Source organism: Pieris brassicae, chromosome 2, assembly GCF_905147105.1.
Source record: "Pieris brassicae chromosome 2, ilPieBrab1.1, whole genome shotgun sequence".
NCBI classification, from domain to species: domain Eukaryota; kingdom Metazoa; phylum Arthropoda; class Insecta; order Lepidoptera; family Pieridae; genus Pieris; species Pieris brassicae.
In genome coordinates, this window is record NC_059666.1 from 15,906,552 (window position 1) to 15,928,829 (window position 22,278).

The 22,278-nt window shown below is 31.6% G+C and overlaps 2 protein-coding genes and 1 non-coding gene across 5 annotated transcripts; all 3 read left to right on the forward strand.

Moving 5' to 3' along the window:
* Window positions 1-8,755: 8,755 nt before the first annotated feature.
* On the forward strand, window positions 8,756-13,163 carry LOC123720372 (ELAV-like protein 2). Its single transcript, XM_045676952.1, has 2 exons — window positions 8,756-9,835; window positions 9,917-13,163. The coding sequence occupies exons 1-2, from the start codon at window positions 9,094-9,096 to the stop codon at window positions 10,177-10,179; spliced, it is 1,005 nt and encodes a 334-aa protein (XP_045532908.1). The 5' UTR covers window positions 8,756-9,093; the 3' UTR covers window positions 10,180-13,163.
* A 1,308-nt stretch (window positions 13,164-14,471) lies between these two features.
* On the forward strand, window positions 14,472-21,977 carry LOC123720486 (GRIP and coiled-coil domain-containing protein 1). 3 transcript variants are annotated; one of them, XM_045677110.1, is made up of 11 exons: window positions 14,472-14,754; window positions 14,863-14,952; window positions 15,203-15,315; window positions 15,765-15,910; window positions 16,186-16,268; window positions 16,742-16,914; window positions 17,405-17,618; window positions 18,281-18,666; window positions 19,314-19,517; window positions 19,743-19,930; window positions 21,184-21,977. In XM_045677110.1, the coding sequence occupies exons 1-11, from the start codon at window positions 14,670-14,672 to the stop codon at window positions 21,353-21,355; spliced, it is 1,854 nt and encodes a 617-aa protein (XP_045533066.1). In that variant the 5' UTR covers window positions 14,472-14,669; the 3' UTR covers window positions 21,356-21,977. The 3 variants fall into 3 exon arrangements, with proteins under 3 accessions (XP_045533066.1, XP_045533067.1, XP_045533065.1); XM_045677111.1 differs by having other exon boundaries at window positions 16,186-16,256; window positions 19,740-19,930; XM_045677109.1 differs by having other exon boundaries at window positions 14,473-14,754; window positions 19,740-19,930.
* Trnae-uuc lies at window positions 19,039-19,110 on the forward strand. Its single transcript has one exon. It is a non-coding gene; the product is annotated as a tRNA-Glu (tRNA).
* Window positions 21,978-22,278: the final 301 nt, after the last annotated feature.

A 22,278-nucleotide genomic window follows, 5' to 3' on the forward strand; every position in this document is an offset into this window, starting at 1 on the left:
AAATTTATTTTCGAAACATCCAGACATCTGAAAACAGTTATATTTGAGTTACCCGATTTCTAAATACTAAGTTTACGATGATAACCACCGTACTATAGTTGTTTTCAACTAAACAAGCACAACAAAGAAACATATACAATTGTTTACATTCACATAACTACAATATATCCAGTATTGACATTACAATTAGAACATATTATGATAACCTACTTTGTATTTCTGTAATTTTAAACCAGATTTGCATCATATGCACTAGTTTCATATTTTATCTACCGCCACGTACGTAGGTACAGTAGATACTACATAACATCAATTAAATATTCCTAATATTTCAGTAAATACATTATTGCCAATTGACTAGTGATATCATTGTGATTATGTTCCATCCACCAAGTCCACATCTAACCAAAATCGCTTGTTAAAAGAAGTAAACAAACAGTGTGCTGTATATGCTCAATAGCAGAGAAGACTGACGGATTTGACACAAGAATTTAAATTTGGAATGCCAAATCGCGCTTAAAGCAAACGCTCGAATTCCCTACCTAGAAAACATTAATTGAATCAAAACTACGCTACTACAAGTCGCTACTTGAGTACTGACTCAATAGTAGGTACTCTCGCCTAATATGTATCTGCAGTATCCGTTGAATTGTTACCAGTTGAATTGTATTATTTATATGTTAAGGTCGTTATTATTATAATAAACATTACAGAGACACATGGAATTGCAGACTTATAAAATACCACGCTATAGGACGAATCAGAAGAAACAGAGAATATCATAAATTCTTCTTCACATTTTACAAACATTGTTAAATTGTTTGTTTGTTTGTAACATCACGAACATTCCATTCATTGTTTAAAATTAATAAAATAAAAAAACGGATCTCATTTAAAAAGTTCATTTGCATACAGAAAGTCGTAAGCGTATCATTATATTTAATTTGAATGATAATAACGAATTTAAAAATACTTTAAAGAGGCTTTACGGTTTTATTTATTTAAACAACTTTATTGAGAATTTTGAAAACAAAAAAATGCATAGGTTTTTTCTTCTACTTAGATCAAGAAAGGTTCATTTGTTTGCCACCATTTAATGGTTGAAGCCAGATGGAAGCGGAAACACTTTGCAAACTCAAATGTGGCCGGCCCACAAAAGCATAGGAATGACTAATGTAAAAGAGGTAAAAAAGGTTTTAATAGGTCTAATTTATAAAATGTTTCGTTCTTAATGAGGATATACACAGTTTAATCCAAATTAAGTTTCATAATAGCAAAAAACAATTTATAATTCTTTAAATTTTGTTCTTATTAAATTTGTAATCTTAGCAGTTATTTTTCTGTAATATGGATCATTAAATTCAAGTAGAAGCACTTAAAAACTTTTTATCCAATTACTTCGCTCATCTTGAGTTCATCATCAGCCCATCGCCAATTTAACCTTTTGATTTATTTCGAAGAAAAACTACAAATTTTATGATGAAGATACCTATGTAAACCTTTACATAGTACTCCCAGCATGACGTGGTAATATAATCTACTCTAATTTCTTTATTATTTACTTTCCATATGGTCTAATTAATAAAACAAATTAATTTGGTCTGTGCGTGTATAGTGCTATTATGACATTGAATATGCTAGGAAGGTACACACGCAACCATTTTTGTATTACACAATTTGAAGATTTAGTAATGTATGTTTTGTTATGATAATTTTATTAACTTAAAAAAAATGTAGTATGTCAAGATGCCTTAACAGTAGTGTATGTAGCAAGTCGAAGACTAAATTTGTATGAAAATAACAGTTCGTGTCGACAAATTTTCATACAAATGTACTGGTCTAGTTCTCTCTCAACCCAAGTGCATTAACCGCTGACTTTACCAATACAAATAAATATTATTCTATGTGATAGGAGCAATCAATAACTTATTTAAAATTATTAATCAATGAACGACGGTAAATACTACTATATATTAGATAGATAGATACTCTATTAAAAATACATAAGCAGATCCTCCTCCCGATAAAAAGGCTCGTAGGACGCCTCGACATGTCTTAACGGATCAAATAACAATAGCTAATTAAAAGCCGCTCGCGCAGTAAAGCAAATCAGAAATTTGGATAAAAAATCTGATACACCAGGGAAGACATTCACATCGTACTCCGCTCATTCATTCAGCTTCCGTCCTTCCTTCAGATGATTGACAACCCCGTGACGGCCCAAGCCGAGTCCGAAGTCTCGCCAAAACAGGCCGAGCTGAGCTGTCAAGGCCAACAGCGAGATTCATTCAAAAAAGTTGTAGTTCCACAGATTTTTTTACGTACTATAAAGCAGACAATAAATTAAAGCAAAAAGTTATATACAGATAAATTAGGGTTTTTATACAAAATTGAGCTGAGATTACAACGCCTATATTGGATTTCATTTAAATCGGTCGACTGGGTTTCGTGTGATAGTAAATCGTATTACTAGATGGAAAAAAATGTTAATTAAATAGGCACGTTAAATATTTCTAGACCTCAGCTGTTACTGTGAGTAATTTATTAAATAATAAAATAGAACTTATATAGTGATACGACATTCCATAAACAAGTTAGCACGGTACGTCATCATAAACAATCACAATCACACCTCGCAAAGGCCGGCAACGCACCCACTAAAATGTGTGATGAGCGAGTCATGCGATGATTGCGCTTTATGGGGGATTCATAGGCTCATTTGTCCCCCTATACTAAAAAAAATGACTAAATACGGAGAGTATTTGGCAGATGCACACAGACAAGGGCACTGCACACATAGAAACACAAATATATTTTATATTTGAATGTATTGTCATATTAAGCGATTATTGTAATCTTTTTTGAGATTAATTATACATTAAAGATTAATATAAATTCAGGCCAATATATAAATCACGTGACCTTTTTTAATGGCTACTAACCTATGCCACTATTCCATCTTTGTAAAGGTCTTTTCGTAGCATTGCTTCTTCATAGGTACTCGTACATGTTGAGTCTTCAATCAACTTCAATTTTACAGCAAATGATTGATGATGATGATTCATTGTAATCATCCTTACAGTACAAAGAAAAACCTTTGAACCTAGCATACACGAGTAAACTCAATGTATTTATTACTCATATATGAGATTGTGGAGTATCAATAATGCACATATCATATAATATTTTGCTAAATAGATGTCAAGATGATTGGTCGATGGCAGGAGGCATTCGTTTTTGTTTCATTATTTTTGGTCGTAACTTTTGGTATCACATTTTTAAACCAACATAGCCTTTGCACAAGAAACTAGAAAAGTTATTATTATAACCTATTTTATTACATTAAATATTGTTTGAATTTTTATTTTAAATTATAAAATTGCTAAATTAGATACATTGTATATGTTTGAAAATAGGTACCTATAGTGGAATGGCTAGACTTAATAAAATGGACATGGAAATAATTATCTATATTCAATACAGAACACGGCTTGCAAGTTTCAACAATGTTGTACATGAGCAATATTAATCTATTAGGATTAATAAACTACAAACGAGACAGACTACAGAAAGACATATGTACATTACTGTCATTGTAATTGAGTAATATAAATAATACGTCCCATTTTTAATCGATAACCCCATAACATAATACTTATTCCGATAAAGTTTATTTATTTAAGAGCCCAAAAAAGGCTGCAATGTCTCTTTTTACATTATTCAACTTAACAATAAAGTTCTCAATATTCGTAACTATTAAAAAAAACATCAACGGCGCTACAACCTTTTTAGGTCTGGGCCTCAGATTTCTTTATCTGTTGCATGATCATTTGTAAATCGAATAGGCAAGTAGGTGATCAGCCTTCTGTGCCTGACACATGCCGTCGACTTTTTTTGGGTCTGGGCAGGCAGGCAAGGTTAAATGCGCACATAGAAAGAAAATCCATTGGTGCACAGCCGGGGATCGAACCTACGACCTCAGAGATGAGAGTCGCACGCTGTAGCCATTAGACCACCACTGCTCCTTATTATTAGTTATAGTAACTATTACTATAACTAATAATCTAATATTACAATAATACATTAATAAAACTATGACATTAAGAAATTTAACCTAACCTAATAAATTCACGAATACAACCTTAATTTATACCTGCAACTGCATAAATCCGAAATCTATATTATAATAATTATAAAATATATATGTGCCTATATGTAACATATAGTACGATAAATGCATACTTTGACCATAAATCACACACGTGGCATGTACATACTATAAAGAATGCATCGTATTGAATCGCGGCCGCTGACACCAATTGGACCAATTGCTCCTTGTTAGCATGCTTTAGTATCAGTTATCTCCAAGCCTTCAATTGGTATGTAGCTAACACACTAATATACCACTTTATACTGGACTGTGATATTTTGTTATTATGGATATCACACTAATCCGAACAAAGGCCTTTTTGGATGTTTATTTCGCTATTATATTGAAAATTGAATGTTGACTTCTGATGTGATCCAGTTCCTGTTTCAGGGATTGGGATATTGAAAAACCTTGATAATAAAATCTGTATTTTTCGGAATCTTTTCATCTATCTAACATACTAAGAGGGTTGCATTTAAGGAGTCAACATATATTTGGAGATATATATAATACCTACTAGACAAAAGCAACTCTTGACATATGAAAACAAGCTACCCGTATATGCATTGAAAAAGGAAAAAATATAACAAGTGCTTGTCTCGGCCTAAACGGGAACAATGCAGAATGATAGTCATAACTCATACATCGAAGAACAAAGGAATCGAGCCCGCACTGAAATAACTAAAAATGTTGACTGTGTCTTACTGAAGAACTGTCGTCAACTGTATTACTAGCTAATAATAAAAAAATCTTTGCTTCTTTAAGTTACCGAAAGTCTCACAGTGTTTTCACTTATAATTAATCCGATTAAACATCGAAACCGATTGCTTTAGAAGTTGAAAACTACACAATACCAAAATCAAAATTCCAAATATGCGACTTGTTCCAGTCAACCATTTCTATAAAGTTTAAAGTTTTAACGACAAATTTTACAATCTTATAAATAATAATTAATTGAGGTTGAGAAAACCACTAAATATTTTTGCGTGGTCAATGCGATTAACGGAACCAGAGGTGTCAGAAGTAACGGCTTGTTAAGGAAATTTAATTAATCCTTTTGAAACTTTGTTTCATTTACCTCTTAATAAAGTAAGGGGCCGTTCAAGTATTCCGTAATAGATATACTGCAATTTATCCCCTCTTTTAAGAACTAAAATGAAAGTATTTCATAACTGTACTTCTGTTTTAAGATGATTTGAGTTTTTTTAGTTAGTGAAAGGAAACAAACTCTTAAAGCGTAAAATTTATATCGCTATGTCTTAGTTCAAGAACATAGAAACCTAATGAAAGGAATTATTCTGACGCTTGCATACAAATCATTATTGTCAACAGTGCATGACTTATGACGCATGTAAACAATGTGACTTCTTACGAAATAAGCTGTTGTAAATTGACGTTATTTCCTGTTAGACAATAAATCCGTATAATTATCATTAAAAAATAAAATATTAATATAAAAATGAACCCTTATCATAAAATAATAATTTCTATCTTCCAAAAACGACTTCTAAAAGTATTTTAAATTATATTATATACTATTTTTCCTATTGAAGATTACTGGTAACATAACTTATGTGACTAATAAAAATTAAATTATTAACCAGGAAATGTAGGTTTGTGAAAAAACTTGAACCCCAATTTAAACCTTGGCTATTAGAAGTAGTCATTATTAATGATTTAATAACAATATTTTTTTTTATAATTTGACATTTTAAATCGTAGGCTTCTTAATAGAGTATTATTTAAATTGACACAGATACATGTTTAACTTAAGCACTCAACCTATAAATAAGTTACTCAATATATACTTACTAATCGTTCACTTTGTTTCACAAAGCGGCTTAAGTGCGCGTGTACTAAATGCACTGACATCGACCCGGTACGACCAAGAACGGTGGTTCAAGTTATAGGCATAACACTGACAAATACGGCAAAAATATATTCTTTAGCGTACAGGGGTCGGAAATCATATTGAATACTGTGCAACAAGCATGACAGGACAACGCCAACCGAATTTGAAAACGGCGTCACCATCACACAAATACACAAACATATAATATCTTCACATTAAGAATTATAATAGGTATACCGCATTTAAAATGTATATTCATTTTCTATCTATATTTATTTTATTTTTATCAATCTTATATAATTGAAGTAATACAGTTTACATATGAGGGAAGTCCAACAATTTCCAAATATGAATAAGAAAAAAGCATACTAATATTTGGAACCGAAACGTCATATCTAAGCAACAGTCGTGAACATCGAACAGTTAAGCGACTAACAAAGAAAAATCTACAAATAAATAGACGAGTAATAAAAAATTGTATTTTTCATATAAAATCCTTACGATATACGTGGTGACCTATATTATTTCTTTAGTATGGCTGTATTTTATAATATATCAATTATTAAACTATCTCTTACGCGCCTAATATGAGCCCTTCGTTTGGATTGAATGAGTCAGTAGTAGTTATATTGCGATTTGCGTAATGTTACGAAGGGACTTTGTTTGAAGAACATCCGCTGCCTACCATTGTTTATAATCAGTATCACTATTGAGTACCTATGTAATAAATAATAGTAACTTGCAGCCATCAGATAAAATAATAAAACCCAATATTTTTCATTAATTTCACAAAATTCGGACTTCGTGAAATATATAAATAAAGATACCTATGATATATCAATTAAATAATCTTGAGTCATGATTAGACTCAAGATTAGTTTAAGTTTATAGACCGTTTGTTTACACCAGTTTAATAAATCGATGCCAACATAAAAAATATGTTTTAATAATGATTTGGCTTTAGGTAGATATGAATCTTTGAGAAATAATCCTAAAACAATAACTAGAACTACGTATTTTTAAGGTATTTGGCGACATTGCTCGTACAGTGGTATTGTTGAAGCAAATACCGTCTACCGCTTTATACTACCACCGCAAAATAGTTACTAACTATTTTGCTATTATTTTATCGTAGGCAATAAAAATTGTGTATATAACTAACAAGTAAGTCCATACCTAAAGCAAGCGGAGGAACAATGCAAAAGAAAAAACGAAGGAAGAAAGTAAAAAATATGTTTCAAATAAGATAAAAAAGTTTTTTACGAGCCTAGTATAGTTTGCTTCATACCACCCAGTACTATGTCAATAGTTTTTTTTTTTTTTTTTTATAAAATAGGGGGCAAACGGGCAGGAGGCTCACCTGATGTTAAGTGATACCGCCGCCCATGGACACTCTCAATGCCAGAGGGCTCGCGAGTGCGTTGCCGGCCTTTTAAGAATTTGTACGCTCTTTTCTTGAAGGACCCTAAGTCGAATTGGTTCGGAAATACTTCAGTGGGCAGCTGGTTCCACATAGCGGTGGTGCGCGGCAAAAATTGCCTTGAGAAACGCTCAGTCGTGGAGCGTCGGACGTCGAGGTGATACGGGTGGAATTTTGTATTTTGCCTCGACGTCCGATGCTGAAACTCAGCTACAGGTATTAATCCGAACAACTCCTCTGAACACTCTCCATGGTAAATGCGGTAGAAGATGCAGAGTGACCCCACATCTCTACGCAACGCCAAAGGATCGAGCCGCTCGGAGAGGGATTGGTCATCGACGATTCGAACCGCTCTTCGTTGGATACGGTCAAGTGGAAGGAGCTGGTACTGGGGAGCCCCCGCCCAGAGGTGAGAACAGTATTCCATGTGGGGCCGTATTTGCGCTTTATAGAGTTGCAAGCGGTGGCCCGGAGTGAAGTACCGTCTCGCCTTGCTGAGCACACCAAGCTTTTTGGAGGCTAATTTAGCCTTTCCCTCCAAATGACCGCGAAACTGAACGTCGTTCGATATGTCAACGCCAAGTATTCCGATGCTGGCTGTGGCTTCAAGAAGAGTGTTTTCGAAAAGAGGAGTAGCGACAAAGGGTATTTTTTTCGCGGAAAACGCGCAACTGTACTGCAAAAGTACTGTGGAACGTCTACTTAATATTTTGATAAACATTAAAACGAATTGAAATTATATTGAAAATAAGTATCTGATCACTAAGTTTATATACAAAGCAACAGTTTTTAACATAATAGTTTTAAAAACATAAAAATATTATTGTCGTTCAAAACCCAATCACGTTTCTAAACGAATAAACATGTCTTTATGTTGGTAACTAGTATAATTTTTGTATATTGGCATATGTGTAAAATGTTACTATACTAAAAATATCGCAATTATTTAAGCAAGTTATATTCATGTTAAGAGATAGTATAAAATAATTTCTGTAGTGTAATTAATGTACTGGTATTGTAAAAAAACATCCAATCTCAAATTGTATATTTAATAATTAATAATTTGTTTTCCCTTGTGGACTACTGACTATTTGTTTAATTATATGAATTTATTATTAAAATAAGCATTTACTTTAAACATTAACTAATAAACCAAAACAATTTTCGCACAGGTTTATTTAATTAATTAAATTCTTGGAATTTTGTACCCCACTGTTTTAACCTCATGATACAGACTACAGAAGTGATTGGGAAAATATAGCATTGGTTGGAGTTTAACACACGATTAGCGAATGGCAACATTTCCAAAAAATTGAAGTGAAAGAAATGAATTTACGAGAATAGGTCGCAAGTTGCATAGATTTTTGGTTGATTTCCTTTTCACTTTGCTTTGATATTCTTAAAAAGATCTAATAAACTCGAGTTAATTTGTGTTTACTCCCACAATTTGATTCAACGGATCGAACACAATTGAGCCGAAAACAGGATAAGTACGAGAGTGGACAGCATCTTATTGATTTTCTTTCTATGCATATGCTTTCAACCAACGCGAGCCTAAGTTAATACCTGGACCGTTTAATCAATGATCTTGCTCAAATATTAATGATAAATCTATTAAACTGTTAAAACAAGTGAATTTCTCAGTTTTTGGTGAAACGAAATTTCGTGAAAATGATGGCCAACTCGATGGACACGGTAAACTCCAATCAGCCCACACAAAATGGTAGCAAGTTGCAACCCTGCCACAATGAGTCTAAGACAAACTTGATAGTTAATTATTTACCACAAACAATGACTCAAGAAGAGATAAGGTCATTATTCTCCAGTGTGGGTGAAGTAGAGAGTTGCAAGCTGATCAGAGACAAAGTGACGGTGTTTCCCGATCACATCCTCAATGGCCAAAGTTTAGGCTATGCATTTGTGAATTATCACAAAGCTGAAGATGCTGAAAAAGCAGTAAACACTTTAAATGGTCTCCGTTTGCAAAATAAGATCATTAAAGTGTCTTATGCCCGTCCCAGCTCAGATGCTATCAAAGGAGCAAATTTGTATGTATCAGGACTCCCTAAACATATGACACAGCAAGAATTAGAAAAGCTATTCTGCCCATTTGGTACCATCATCAGCTCACGTATTCTGCATGAGAATGTCAATGTGGGCCATCTTATGCAAGCAGGCTTAGAAGATCAAGGAGGCTTACAGGGACCTTCAAGAGGAGTTGCATTTATACGATATGACCAGAGGTGTGAAGCAGAAGCAGCTATTCGTGAACTAAATGGCACTGTTCCACCTGGAGGAACTGGGCCCATGACTGTTAAATGTGCAAACAATCCAAGCAATCAAAACAAGGCCCTAGCTCCATTGGCAGCATACCTGGCTCCTGCATCTGCTCGTCGCTTCATTGGCCCTGCTGGTAAGGCTTTGCTAGCTATTAATAAAGGTCTTCAAAGATACTCACCCCTAGCTGACCCTCTCATACAAGGTAATGCCCTAGGTGGTTCTGGCTGGTGCATTTTCGTTTACAACATTGGTGCTGACACTGAGGAGAGCATCCTGTGGCAGCTTTTTGGCCCCTTTGGTGCAGTACAGAGTGTTAAAATCATCAGAGATCCAGCCACCAACAAATGTAAAGGTTACGGTTTTGTTACTATGACCAACTATGATGAGGCTGTTGTTGCAATTCAGTCACTGAATGGTTATTCACTTAATGGCCAAGTTCTGCAGGTCAGCTTCAAAACGAACAAGAGTAAATCCTAAGTGTTTTCAAAACCTAGTCAATAAATTGTAGCTAATGCAAAAATGTTGATCATAACTGTCATGGTTTGTTGTCACATATTCAATTACTATAGTACTTATGCAATAAGTAACAAATCATGACATGACAGTTAACCAGTATTCACAATAATATGTACAAACCACCATCTTTATCATCTCAATAGGTATCTTTATAACAATGAGTTATATATAAAAAAGACATGAAAACTGAATATCTTGTGTAGGATTGCTGAAAAGTTCTCTTTTCAACCAATGATTGCTAACAAATTTCTGTAAAAATTTAATACTGGTAATTTCATAGTGGCATAATTATCAAAATTTTAAAAATTAACACCATTGATAGATCAAGATCAACCTATTTACATTTAAATTAAGGTTTATATTTACCAAGATTTTTATGGAAATGACACAAAATATAAGCAATATATTTTCTATTTTTACAAACCTAATTGACAGTGCAATATTAAAATTTACTATAAGTAAACTTATACAGACGCAAAAATATATTATGTATAATGTGCAGTTATACACTTATTTATATTCAAAATACGGCAATATCTATTAAAAAGCATAAGTAATATAATAAATCTCAATTACATACCCATTACCAAAGACAACAGAATGCTAGATAAAATTTACTTATAATGGCTAGCAAAATATCTTCCATTAAATTTTTTATAACAGTAGGGATTGTCCGTTTATAGATATCTAATTAATAAAAAGTATTTATTATAGTCTTGAAATTGACTCATGCACAAAATCATTAGATAAAGGTCTAATAAAAAATTGTTTAATTGTAAAAAGTACCTAGTAATATTTTGCCATTTCATTTCAAATGAGACTTTGACTAGATCAAGAAATTTGGACACCATGACAATCAGTGTATTAATGATTGATCAACATTTTATTAATAATTTCTATTGACTAAATTAATGAAAAAATCACATTGATTATATAGAATACTTTTTCAGAAGAAACTGATTAGCAATACATAATATTAAACTAAATTTAAAATTTATTGCATAGAACACAAGCTGAAGCCTCGGCTTTTAATGCATATTGAAAATTATCCATATGATATTGTCTCTCTTATTAATTTGTATAATCACTATTTATTATTACATTTAAGTAATGTATAATTAATAATTTATTCTAGTTGATAGATCTATTATCATAGATTTCTTTTCATAATATTATATCTCATAAGTGTAAGTTTGAAATTAGTTCTTATAAATTTACTCAACAACTTGATGTTATAAATTTGTGACTGTATTTAATCCAGACTATACATGTGTGTAGTATCTTTCACTTTTTAGAGAAATTATAGATAAATGTGAACGCATATCATAATGTATTTAAAGATCTTATATTAATAAACCATTTTTACAATAATTCCAATTGGTTTTATAAACTTACTTACTTAAAACATTGCAAACTAACTGCCACATATATTTTGGTTTATTAATATAAGTTTTAAGTAAAGAGCTGTTCTAATTATCTTATAATATATTATGTGGGGCTTGTAAAATGCATTTGGACTACATATTTTTTTTGAAGTTCTACTGATAGGGATAATTTTTTCATTAAGGTTTATGATTATTATTTATTTAAATACTTAACAACACGAAACTAGTCAGTTATATAATTTTTGCAATGGTTAAGCTAAGTACCTATCTAAACTTAAGTATTTACTTAGTTGAATTTCTGTGTTCTGTAACTTAATATTTGGTTAGGATTTGAATTTAAACTATGTTGGTGTGGTGTTTCTTTAATATTAGTCTAAAAAAATACACAAACAGGAACAAATGGTGTGTATAAACTAGTCACAGGTTTAAATAATTGTATCCGTTATGTTTGTGAAACTGTTTTGAATTTTTTAGTTTCATAACTTTCATTCTGTTTAAGAATACTGAATCATATTATGTAAAGAAACTCTATAAGAAATTTCATATTACTACATTTGATTCAGATATTATATACTTTAGTTAGCATCATAAAATTCCTTCATTTACCTTCTTCTATATATATTCATTCTTTACTATTACAGTTACAGTCTAAAAAATTCATAACAGCCTTGCTCGTAATTTGTATGCATTGTGTCGTCCGTTAATACTTACCACCTGATAAAAATGTACCTAAGTAGTAAGGTTAAAAATTCCGACGGGGTAGAACTATATGCTGGCTCATTTAGTTACAAGGTTTCAAAATCTTAAAAAGGAAGCCTGCCCCAAGAAGACGTTAAAAGACTGTTATCGAGGCTATATTAATATCTATGATAATGTCGAATTTAATTTTTATATTAAGATCTGTCGGCAGGTTTCCTTGATATCGTTATCGTTTACGTCGAGCGAGTCTTTGATTCAAAAGTATCATGATGACAGAGTCCTTAGAAACAAAAGGTTTTTAAAACTACATTTAATTGCTCACATTAATATCTATGAAATTCAAATTTTATTCAAATTCTACAATTGCTAATAAATAATAATTTATAATGTATCCCACCTAATATTTTAAGTATTCGCCCCATTATCAAGTACTGCCTCTACCTATAAGATAGAATTTCAATTCTGTGTTGTATTCATGGATTTCAAGACTCGCTTGCACGGTTGCGGGGAAAGCTCTGCAAATGGCGATCGATGATTCCTAACACCTGTGACCTGTCCAAATTATAATTTCGTTCTGATTTAGTATTTTGTGCTAATTATTTTTGTTTTAGTGTTTTTACCTTAGTGTTTATGTATTCTAACTATTTATATTTAACCAGATTTATTTAATTCATTTCCGGGCAGGTTTGGGTACAGTAAGGTTTGGCCTAGGTTAGCTAGAATAAGTAACAGTACAAATCGTCGGTATGTAATGCGTTGGTTTTAATTGGCTTACTTAATTATTGAAATGTCAACGAATGTAATCTGATGTAGAAATTAATATTGATATAGACATTAAATATTGACATTAGCAATAATGTATTTAAATATTCTTTTATTTTGTAGCCCTTAGCCTTTTCTATAGATATACTCGAACGATACTAATTTGTATCAATGCGTCAAATCAAATATGTAGTTTTACTTAGCTCGCTTATTATTTTGTAAATTTAATTTCAGTCCAAAACTTAGCCAAAAGCAAATGAAACTGCAAATGTCTTGAATGTTTTATAATTTTAAAGAGTTAATACTACAGAAACTGATTTTAAAATAACAATATTTCTGGACTTGTACAAAAATTCAGAAGCGAAAATAACACATGATATTCGGCGGCCCAATTTTATTAAAGGAATATTGTCGAGGGGTGAATTCACCCCACGAGTTCATTGAACTTGATACATTGCGTATACAACGGGGAGGATCAATGTGCCAGATTTGTTGTCTCATGATCGTTTCCCTAGTGATATGCTTAATTTTTTTTAAATCCTCATTATAATGCAACTTCATTATATAATATATACTTGACATTATTTGGTGCTAGTAACGGAGACACTAAAAAAACAATTGAAAGTGCTTTTAAAATCATAAAATTACATGGGTATAGGTACTAATGGATAGAAAATAACGCTTTATCCTCGGGGCGTGTGTAAAATATGATAATTATTAAATTGTTACCCTCTAATATATCTTCGAATTCGAATACTGCGGTGACTGAACAGTTTTTGTTACGAATGATATAGACTTAATTCATAGTAAAGGGACCTTAATACTCGAATACTAGTAATAACGTCTACGACTATTGTAGAAATTGTTAACAAAATTAGAACCGACGCGAAAATATATTTGTATTCATTGGTCTAAAATTATAAAGATCCTACTGGGCTAATAAAAGCATCGTAATCCAAAATAAACCTAATAGGATAATCATTATCTGTATATAAATAATTATCGTTTAACATGTTTAATTTCATGGAGTTGGTTCTATTTTTTATAGAATTTATTTTAAGTTTTTGACTGTCGTATATGTCTATGTCAAAACAAAAGGACGTAGCAAATAACCGCGAAAAACTCAAATATATATATTACAATTCGACGCCATTTTTTGTACAACTATAAATCGCAGACATAGACGTTTTTCTTTCCTCCCGCTCACGACATATTATTATTTTTGAAATTTGTTAAGAGTTAATAAAACTCTTGACGAATTTTAGTATATTATTAACTTTAAACCATGAGTAAGGTATAAAACCTTCAAAGAAGTTTAAGTAACCGTTAGTCGAGAGAATGCTGTCATATTATATATCTGTGCACATACATTCTTCATTCTCTTATTAGTCTGTGGACAAATGTCAGCTGTTATATTTATAAATTATACGCTATCTACCTAATAATAAATCTGTCATATCTCCAATAGTTCAAAGCATAATATTAATTGATAATAATTGTATATATTTTTAATTATAACACTTTATACACACGAAAATGGCTTAATGTCAGGTATCGTACGGCTACAGCAGTTAATTGAACGAATTGCGATATTTGTTACAAGCTATGGAGTCGTTATCAAAGAATGAATTGATTTCCACAATAACTAAACAGGCTGATCAAATAAAACGATATGAAGCCCGACTTAGAGGTAAGTTATATTTACAAGTTACAATAGTTACAGCATTTTTTTACTTTCCAAATTAAATATAATTTTTTTACACTGACTGAATAACAGCTGTTTCTTCAACCGTTCCAGATGTTGTTGCTGCATATAAGGGCCTTGTAAAGGAGAAAGAGGCGTTAGATATAAGCCTAAAGGCTTTAAATAAATCTGATAATAATGATGGTATGTACATATATGTAAACAAAGTTTTAAAGTATTACAGGTAAAGAATCAAGACATAATTTCTTTTTACACTTAAAACAAGCATGAAATTGAAATAAAGGTTTTATACATTTAATAGTATTTTCACATTTAATGTGCTTAAGGAAAACTGTAGAAATACATTAAATACATTAAATTAAATCATTTGAATGTTTTGAGTAGGGTGAACATGTGGTACACAAATTGTATTTTATTGATATTTCTATTCCAGTTTCAACAAATGAGTCTGTGGCCGCACTTACATTATCATTGTCTACACTTACTACAGAAAAATCACGTATGGAAGAGGCTTTTCAGTCTGATAAAAAAGTTACCCGGGAAAAGGTATGTTGAACATTACAAGTTAAGACTTTATTATAAAAACTAGCTTTGATTCTTTTCTGTGATGCATAAATTATAGTATCAAAAGTTATGGAATTGGAAGTGAACTTATCTTTGCATTCATGCATATCTCCAGCGTTTGGTGTTGTGTAGCTCTAATAGCTACAATTAATTTACCATCCGAAAGTGAAACCGTCAAATTACGTTCACAATCTCGTGAGATAGATTACAACCGAACAGTTTTTACAATTATATGGGGACATATACTTATTTGAAAGTAATGTGTTTTAAATAATTGATTAAATAACAATATTATAAAGAACAAATATTAAAAATATGATTAGTAGTATTTTCCATAGGATTTGGGTTAGGTAAGTAATTGATTTGAGTGCCCCTAACAGTTCACAGCTAGGAATCGCTTGTTCCTATTTATATATTTTTCATTTTTGCAGTATGAGAACATAATAGCATCTATGAGAGAAGAGACAAAAACATTGGTACAGCAACACCTAACTGAAGTTAATAATTTAAAAGCAAAAATTGCATATGAAATTCAAGAACGGGAGAAAGAGAGGACAGACCATTTGGCAATGTTGAAGTAAGTGTGTAAAAATAAAATTTTATTGTTGCATGGATATCAGTACTTATCTCAATGAGTGCAGCGAGTGATGACTACACATGTCACATGAAACATATTAAACATTAACAAAAAATTATACTTACATTACCAAAAACGGTTTTATATATTCATATGTTATATAAGTTACAATATAATATTAAATGTAATTTTTAACTTAACAGAAATAATACATACATAATATTATAGTACATAAATAATATAATGTAGCTGACTATTATTTCCCCAACTTTCAGAGAACTTCATGTGAAATTCAATGAAGAAAGGAAATATAAAGAAAAATTAGAAGACAAAGTAGTTACAACAAGTGAGTCACAAGGTGGTTATACGTAATTTTATTATAAATTATTAGTGCTAGTTTTTGACTTATTTATATTATTGAATAAATAATATCTGCCATGTTGATAATAATCATTATTAACTAATTATAATAAATTTCCTGGAACCTTGAAACCAATTCACTTGAAAAAAAATCTTATCTTCTTACCAATCAGGATCAAAGGACTTTAGTCCTTACTTGAAACTTACTTGAAAAAAATCTGTAATTGATTACAATCAACTTGTCTTGTTTGGAAGCCCTAGGTATGTAGAATAAGTTAAGTCAAACTTAACTTATTCTGACATCTAGAAAATAGCCTAATATTCCACTTTAATATAAATGAACTAATTAAAACTATACATTTAAGTTTTTCATACAATCAATACAAATAAACAATATTTTTATTTAATCCTTTTTGGTGCATTTTGGAGTCAACTATAATTTTTGTTAAAAAAAAATCTATGACATTTCAGCGTCTCAAGCAGAGCTCGAAAAGCGAGTTCGTGACTTGAGCAGTGCTTTGGAAGCTAACCAACGTCGCTTGGCGCGAGCTGAGTCCCGCTCTGGAGAGACTCCGGCCTCTCTTGTGCGACTCCAGCAGAAACTGACCTTACTGGAACAGTCACACTCTGTTGCAATACGAGAGGTATTTAAGTTTATTTTTCTTTCTATACTCTCCAGTAAAAAACTTCTTCATCAAAGCCGTGTGTGTTGTTCAATTTACTTTTTCATAAAATACTTAGGCACAAGCGGAAACACAGTTCCAAATTTAAATTGTTATGACGCTGAGCTCTTGTAATACGGTCAGTAGTTCAATGCCAATGATTCCTGCGTCTTCCGTTCAACCGATAAGGAAAAAAATAGTGTTAGTTTTTACAAAGTTTTGTTTTACTGGAGTATAAAAAATTAGCTGCCATTTTTATGGTAACGATGCAAAACTGCTATTAATTATATGAATGTTACTTTTGTAACAACTATAATGTTATGCATAAACGAGGTAGCGAGGTAACGAGGAGGTATACTGTAGGAAAAATAAAAAAAAGAATCATAATAAATAGTACATCCTAGAAACAGTTGTTAAACTTAAAACCAAAGGGATTCGAGTACAGGATGTTATTTTTAAACTCCAATTCCAGGAGCAAATTAAAGTTAAGCGCGCTGAGGAGTCAGCACGAAAAATCTGCGCTCGACAAGAAGAGAGGGTCGCTCTTTTAGAGGGAAAACTTGCGGAACTCTCACACACAATAGGAGAATACGATCTTCAACGACGAAGAGACCAGCACACCATTCGACAGCTCCGGGACTCTGTAAATGGGAGATTGTTAGAGAGAATGACTAGTAGATTGGAAGGTTAGTTTTTACAAAAAAAAAGCGAGTGTTAAATTGCCCACATAGACAGTCCATTGGTGCACAGGAATTGAAGCCTACGGACCTTAAGTATGAGAGTCGCACGCTGAAGCCACAAGGCTAACATGGCTTAGTTCTTACAACAGAATCAGATAAAATAACACTAATTGATGTGCCCAAATAGGCCCTTTACATGTAGTATTAAAGGCCTATTTAACTTGCAAATTACTTGAAACGTAATATTTGGTATGCCATATATTCCATGTACCGTCATTAAAGAAGAAGGAATCGGGCGTATGAACTCCTTGCTCGATATGCTTTCGTAAGGTAAAATCACTGGAGTGGCCCTTGGGAGTCCTAAGGCAAGCTTCTGCTAAACCTTTCACCAATTCCCTTATCGATCGTATGCCTAGCACGTGTCAAAATGTTTTTAATCTATGTCAGTTAACAATATGTTATGCTTAATTATTTGTATATAAAATTACTTAAAATTTAACACTATAAACATAAGGTATGTTGTTATATGTCATAATATAAGTAAGTACACTCTGTACCGAATTAACTAGCTGTTATTGTTAGATTAAATCTGAAATCCATTTTCATTATTTTTCAAATTTATGCAAATATATGGAAACAGATTTGTATATTTTTCTCAATATTTACAGATGACTCTTCAGTAAGCGAAACAGACAACGATAAGCTAGCAGACACAGAGTATCTACAAACACTCATAGACAAGATACACATTTTGAAAAAGGAACTAATATCCGAAAACGATAAACAAGGGAATCCCATAGATTTGACTACCGTTTTAAATATAGAGGCATTTGAGCATGTGCACTCAAAATGTAAGAAGGATTATGAATTATTACGAAAAGAGTTTGAAAACTATAGAGTAAGTGTGAAGAGTAGTGTAAATGGGGATCGGGAGAGTGAAATAGCAACATTGAAAAGTGAGATAGCTGTATTAAATGATAAGGTAGAGACATATAAGCTGATGTTAGAGCAAGAACAACAGGATAAGATGGATTCACTTAAGTTGCAAGAAGAGGTTTGTTATGGAAGTTATTTTGTTAATACTTATAGCCAAAATGATTAGTTTGATTTTAATGTTTAATGATTTTTCTAACATTTCTTTGTTTATCTAAATAGGTTATTTTAAAGAGTTTCACTTTAAACAATTAGGAACGTAAAATAATCACAATAAAATGCGTTATTGTGGGAAAAGTAGTAAGTAGTAATAATTTTTCACAATAAATTATTTTCTATCACTAAGAAAATTTGTCTAAAATTCTTTAAATTTGTAACATTATATGGATTTTTGGTTAACGAAAATAGGCCTACATATGTATTTTGATTTTACATATATGCAGTCACAATTAAAAACAATATTCCAAACACTAATTTCGTTATGTTCATTATCTCCCGTATGGTCTAGTGGCTAGGATACCTGGCTTTCACCCAGGAGGCTCGGGTTCGATTCCCGGTACGGGAAATACTTTTTTTTTAATTCTTTTAAAATTGTAGATAAATTTGAATGTTTATTAGGTTTTTGCAATGTAATTATAATGCAAAATTTAAAATTAATAATTTTTCTTGTCAAAATATTTTTACATATTTTTACTTGGCTAAATTTGTCATATTCGTTCGTTCGTAACTATTAATGTTAATATATTGTGTTTATGTATATTTTATCAGAAATTAAAAAGTGAAAAGGATTACCACACGGAGATAGTAACTGATTTGCGTAACCGCATACAAAATCTCGAAAAGCACGTTCAGACCCAACGTGAGCGATACTCCACTTTGCTAGAAGAGACAGACAACTTGATCAGGTCGAGAGGAGATAGATCCCGGAAGGTTAGCTCGGAGGAAGGATGGAAGGATGGCCATGTTTTAACTGTAAGAACACATTAAAAATAACGGTGTTAGTTGAATAGATTACAGTCTCATAAAATGGATCCCGTACATACATTTCCGCTTATTTTAATGTTTTATGTCTCAATTTATTAACAATTTAGTTACTCGACTATGGACTATATTTAAAATATATGTTGTGAGATGTTGCCGATAAAGATCAACTATATATGCTGTGTGTCGTTGAATAAAATTTAATTTTACCAGCAGGATAAAACCGCCTTACCACACATGCTGCATTACGCTCACGAATTAGCCCGTAAGGACCTTGATATTACCCAATTACGGCGTGAAAAACATCACCTCGAGGGACAGTATAGGGAGTGTCAACGGGATGCGACAATAGACAAGGAACGATTCAAGGAGGTTATAAGGACCCTAAAGGAGGAAATTGATAGGTATTAAAGAATAAAATTGATACGCATTCAAAAAAAAAGCTACGAATTGTGTCCATTGTGTTGATATTTTGATATATATTTCAAGAAAAAAAGACATGATAATAGCTACCACACAACTAGCGCCATCTAGTTTTCATTTTTGTCCGCAACACGACGCCAAATGTTGCATAAAAGAATGGTCTTAATGTTACCGACTAACGGTTTATGAATCCATTCGGACCAAATAAGACGCAAATGTCGGTTGTTTAACATAAATTGGCAATACGTAATTTTCATTTTGACAAAAATATTGACAGTATAAAATGTAATTTGTATCGCCTCAGTAGCTCACTTTTCATTAATTGGTTGAAAATTGTTTAATAATCATTGCATGCTGTTTGAATTAAATTTATGGTCATTTTCTCATTAATTGTAATATACAAACAATCAGAAAATGTCAGGAATTTTGTTTGCCACCAATTGTTTTACCTAACTGCGTATTTCACAGTAACATCATCTATAGTTTATTATTATATACATATTACATACATTAACTAGCGGAACCGACAGAGGTTGTCCTGCAAACACGAATTAAATAAATAAACACTTCAAATTGCCGTTTAGAAGAAATTGAACTAAAAACACATAATATTTATATATAAAAAATATGTGCGTGCTAGTGTACAGTGCGTGCTAGTGTACAGTGCGTGCTAGTGAGAAGTGAAACTTCTTTATGACCTTATTTTTCGAAAAATGATCTACATATAAAACTTTACAGAAATTGATTAAATAAAGTTAAATTAGATAAAGTTTAACGAAAGGCTTTTATTATCATAGACATGAATACAAATAATACAATTATTTCATTTTACCTTATTACTACAGAATTTCATTAATTGTAATAGATTTATTACTATCATTGTTATCGTTATTATATATTTATGCTATCAATGGCTTCGTATCTCTTCGAATCAACCATGGTAGGGACAAGAAATCGTGTAACGGAAAAATGTGACGCGTAACCGAAAAATGTGACGGTAATTTTTTTTACAACGCCGATTAAGAAGTTTCACTTCAAATATATTTACATACTAGACATAATTTTGTATTATTATTTTTTTGTTTTGCATAAGGTATAGATACTATTGTTATTTTACTTTATTCGGTCACTGTTGTATTCGCTATGTTGCACACTCTTGTAAATTTTATGCTATTTAATTTGTAGGTATGTGTTGTGTAATTTTTAAATAAGTGTTCTCGTAATTTAATTTCAGATTACGTCGCATCCAATCGCGAGAGGGCGCTAATCTAGAATATCTCAAGAATGTTGTGTTAGCGTACCTCATGTCCACAGATGACGCCGGTCGTAAGCATATGTTAAATGCAATTACTGCGGTATTACATTTTACAGCCACTGAGAAGAAAATGGTTCTCAATACTATGTAGATGGCAAGTTACCCCGTAATTATATTCGTTGCCAGTTTTATATGGAATCTAAATTTTTTCGACGTTTTTTGTGATAGAATTTTAAAGATAAATATGTGGGTGTGAATTTTGCTGTTTGTAGCATAGTAAATGTAGGACGTGTAAATATAAAGCGTTTTATGTTAATTGTATTTAAAAATAAATTTGTTTCTCCATTTCAATCAACTTTGTGGTAAGTTCCTGTTAGGCCAATACACATTTTGTGAGTGAATATTTTTTTCCTTATGGATAATTCTAAATAGATGACAAATCCGCCAACATATAATTCGTGTTGTTAATTTAAAAATGCGTCCGTAACTCTTTCGCATATTCTGTATGTATATTGTATATAGTACAAAAGTTGTCTTAATAAGAGTCCAAATTGTTTTATTGTATTTCTGACAGGTTTAAACTAAGTTGTAAAATTTTGTAAATAATTTGTTGTTTATAATAAATATATTTTATGAGTAGTTAAAGCCAAGGTTTGTGATCTATATGTATTAAAAAGAAGCTGGTAACAACATTCCGTTTAATTTTAGTTACAATGTATGTAGTATTTTTGTTTTAGGCATTTTCATGAGTTTTTAAAATAAATCTATATGTAAACGTTTTTCTTTTTTACCAACATAAACCTTTCCAAAACATTAAATTAGCACTACCTTAGTCTTACTATAAATTTTTATTAATGAATGAAAAAAATATAACACAAGAACTTAGTGTCTTCCCTTTAATAGAGACTGTAAGCAGTCTTATTGGACACTTATGTTAAATATCCTTATTAGTAAATTAGGTTAGATTTAAATGACTTACTACTTTTAAGCTAGGCTAGATCGTAGTGTTCCACGATGTCTTAGTAAAGATATGTATAAAAAAATGAATTAATTGAACAATAAATATTAATTCCT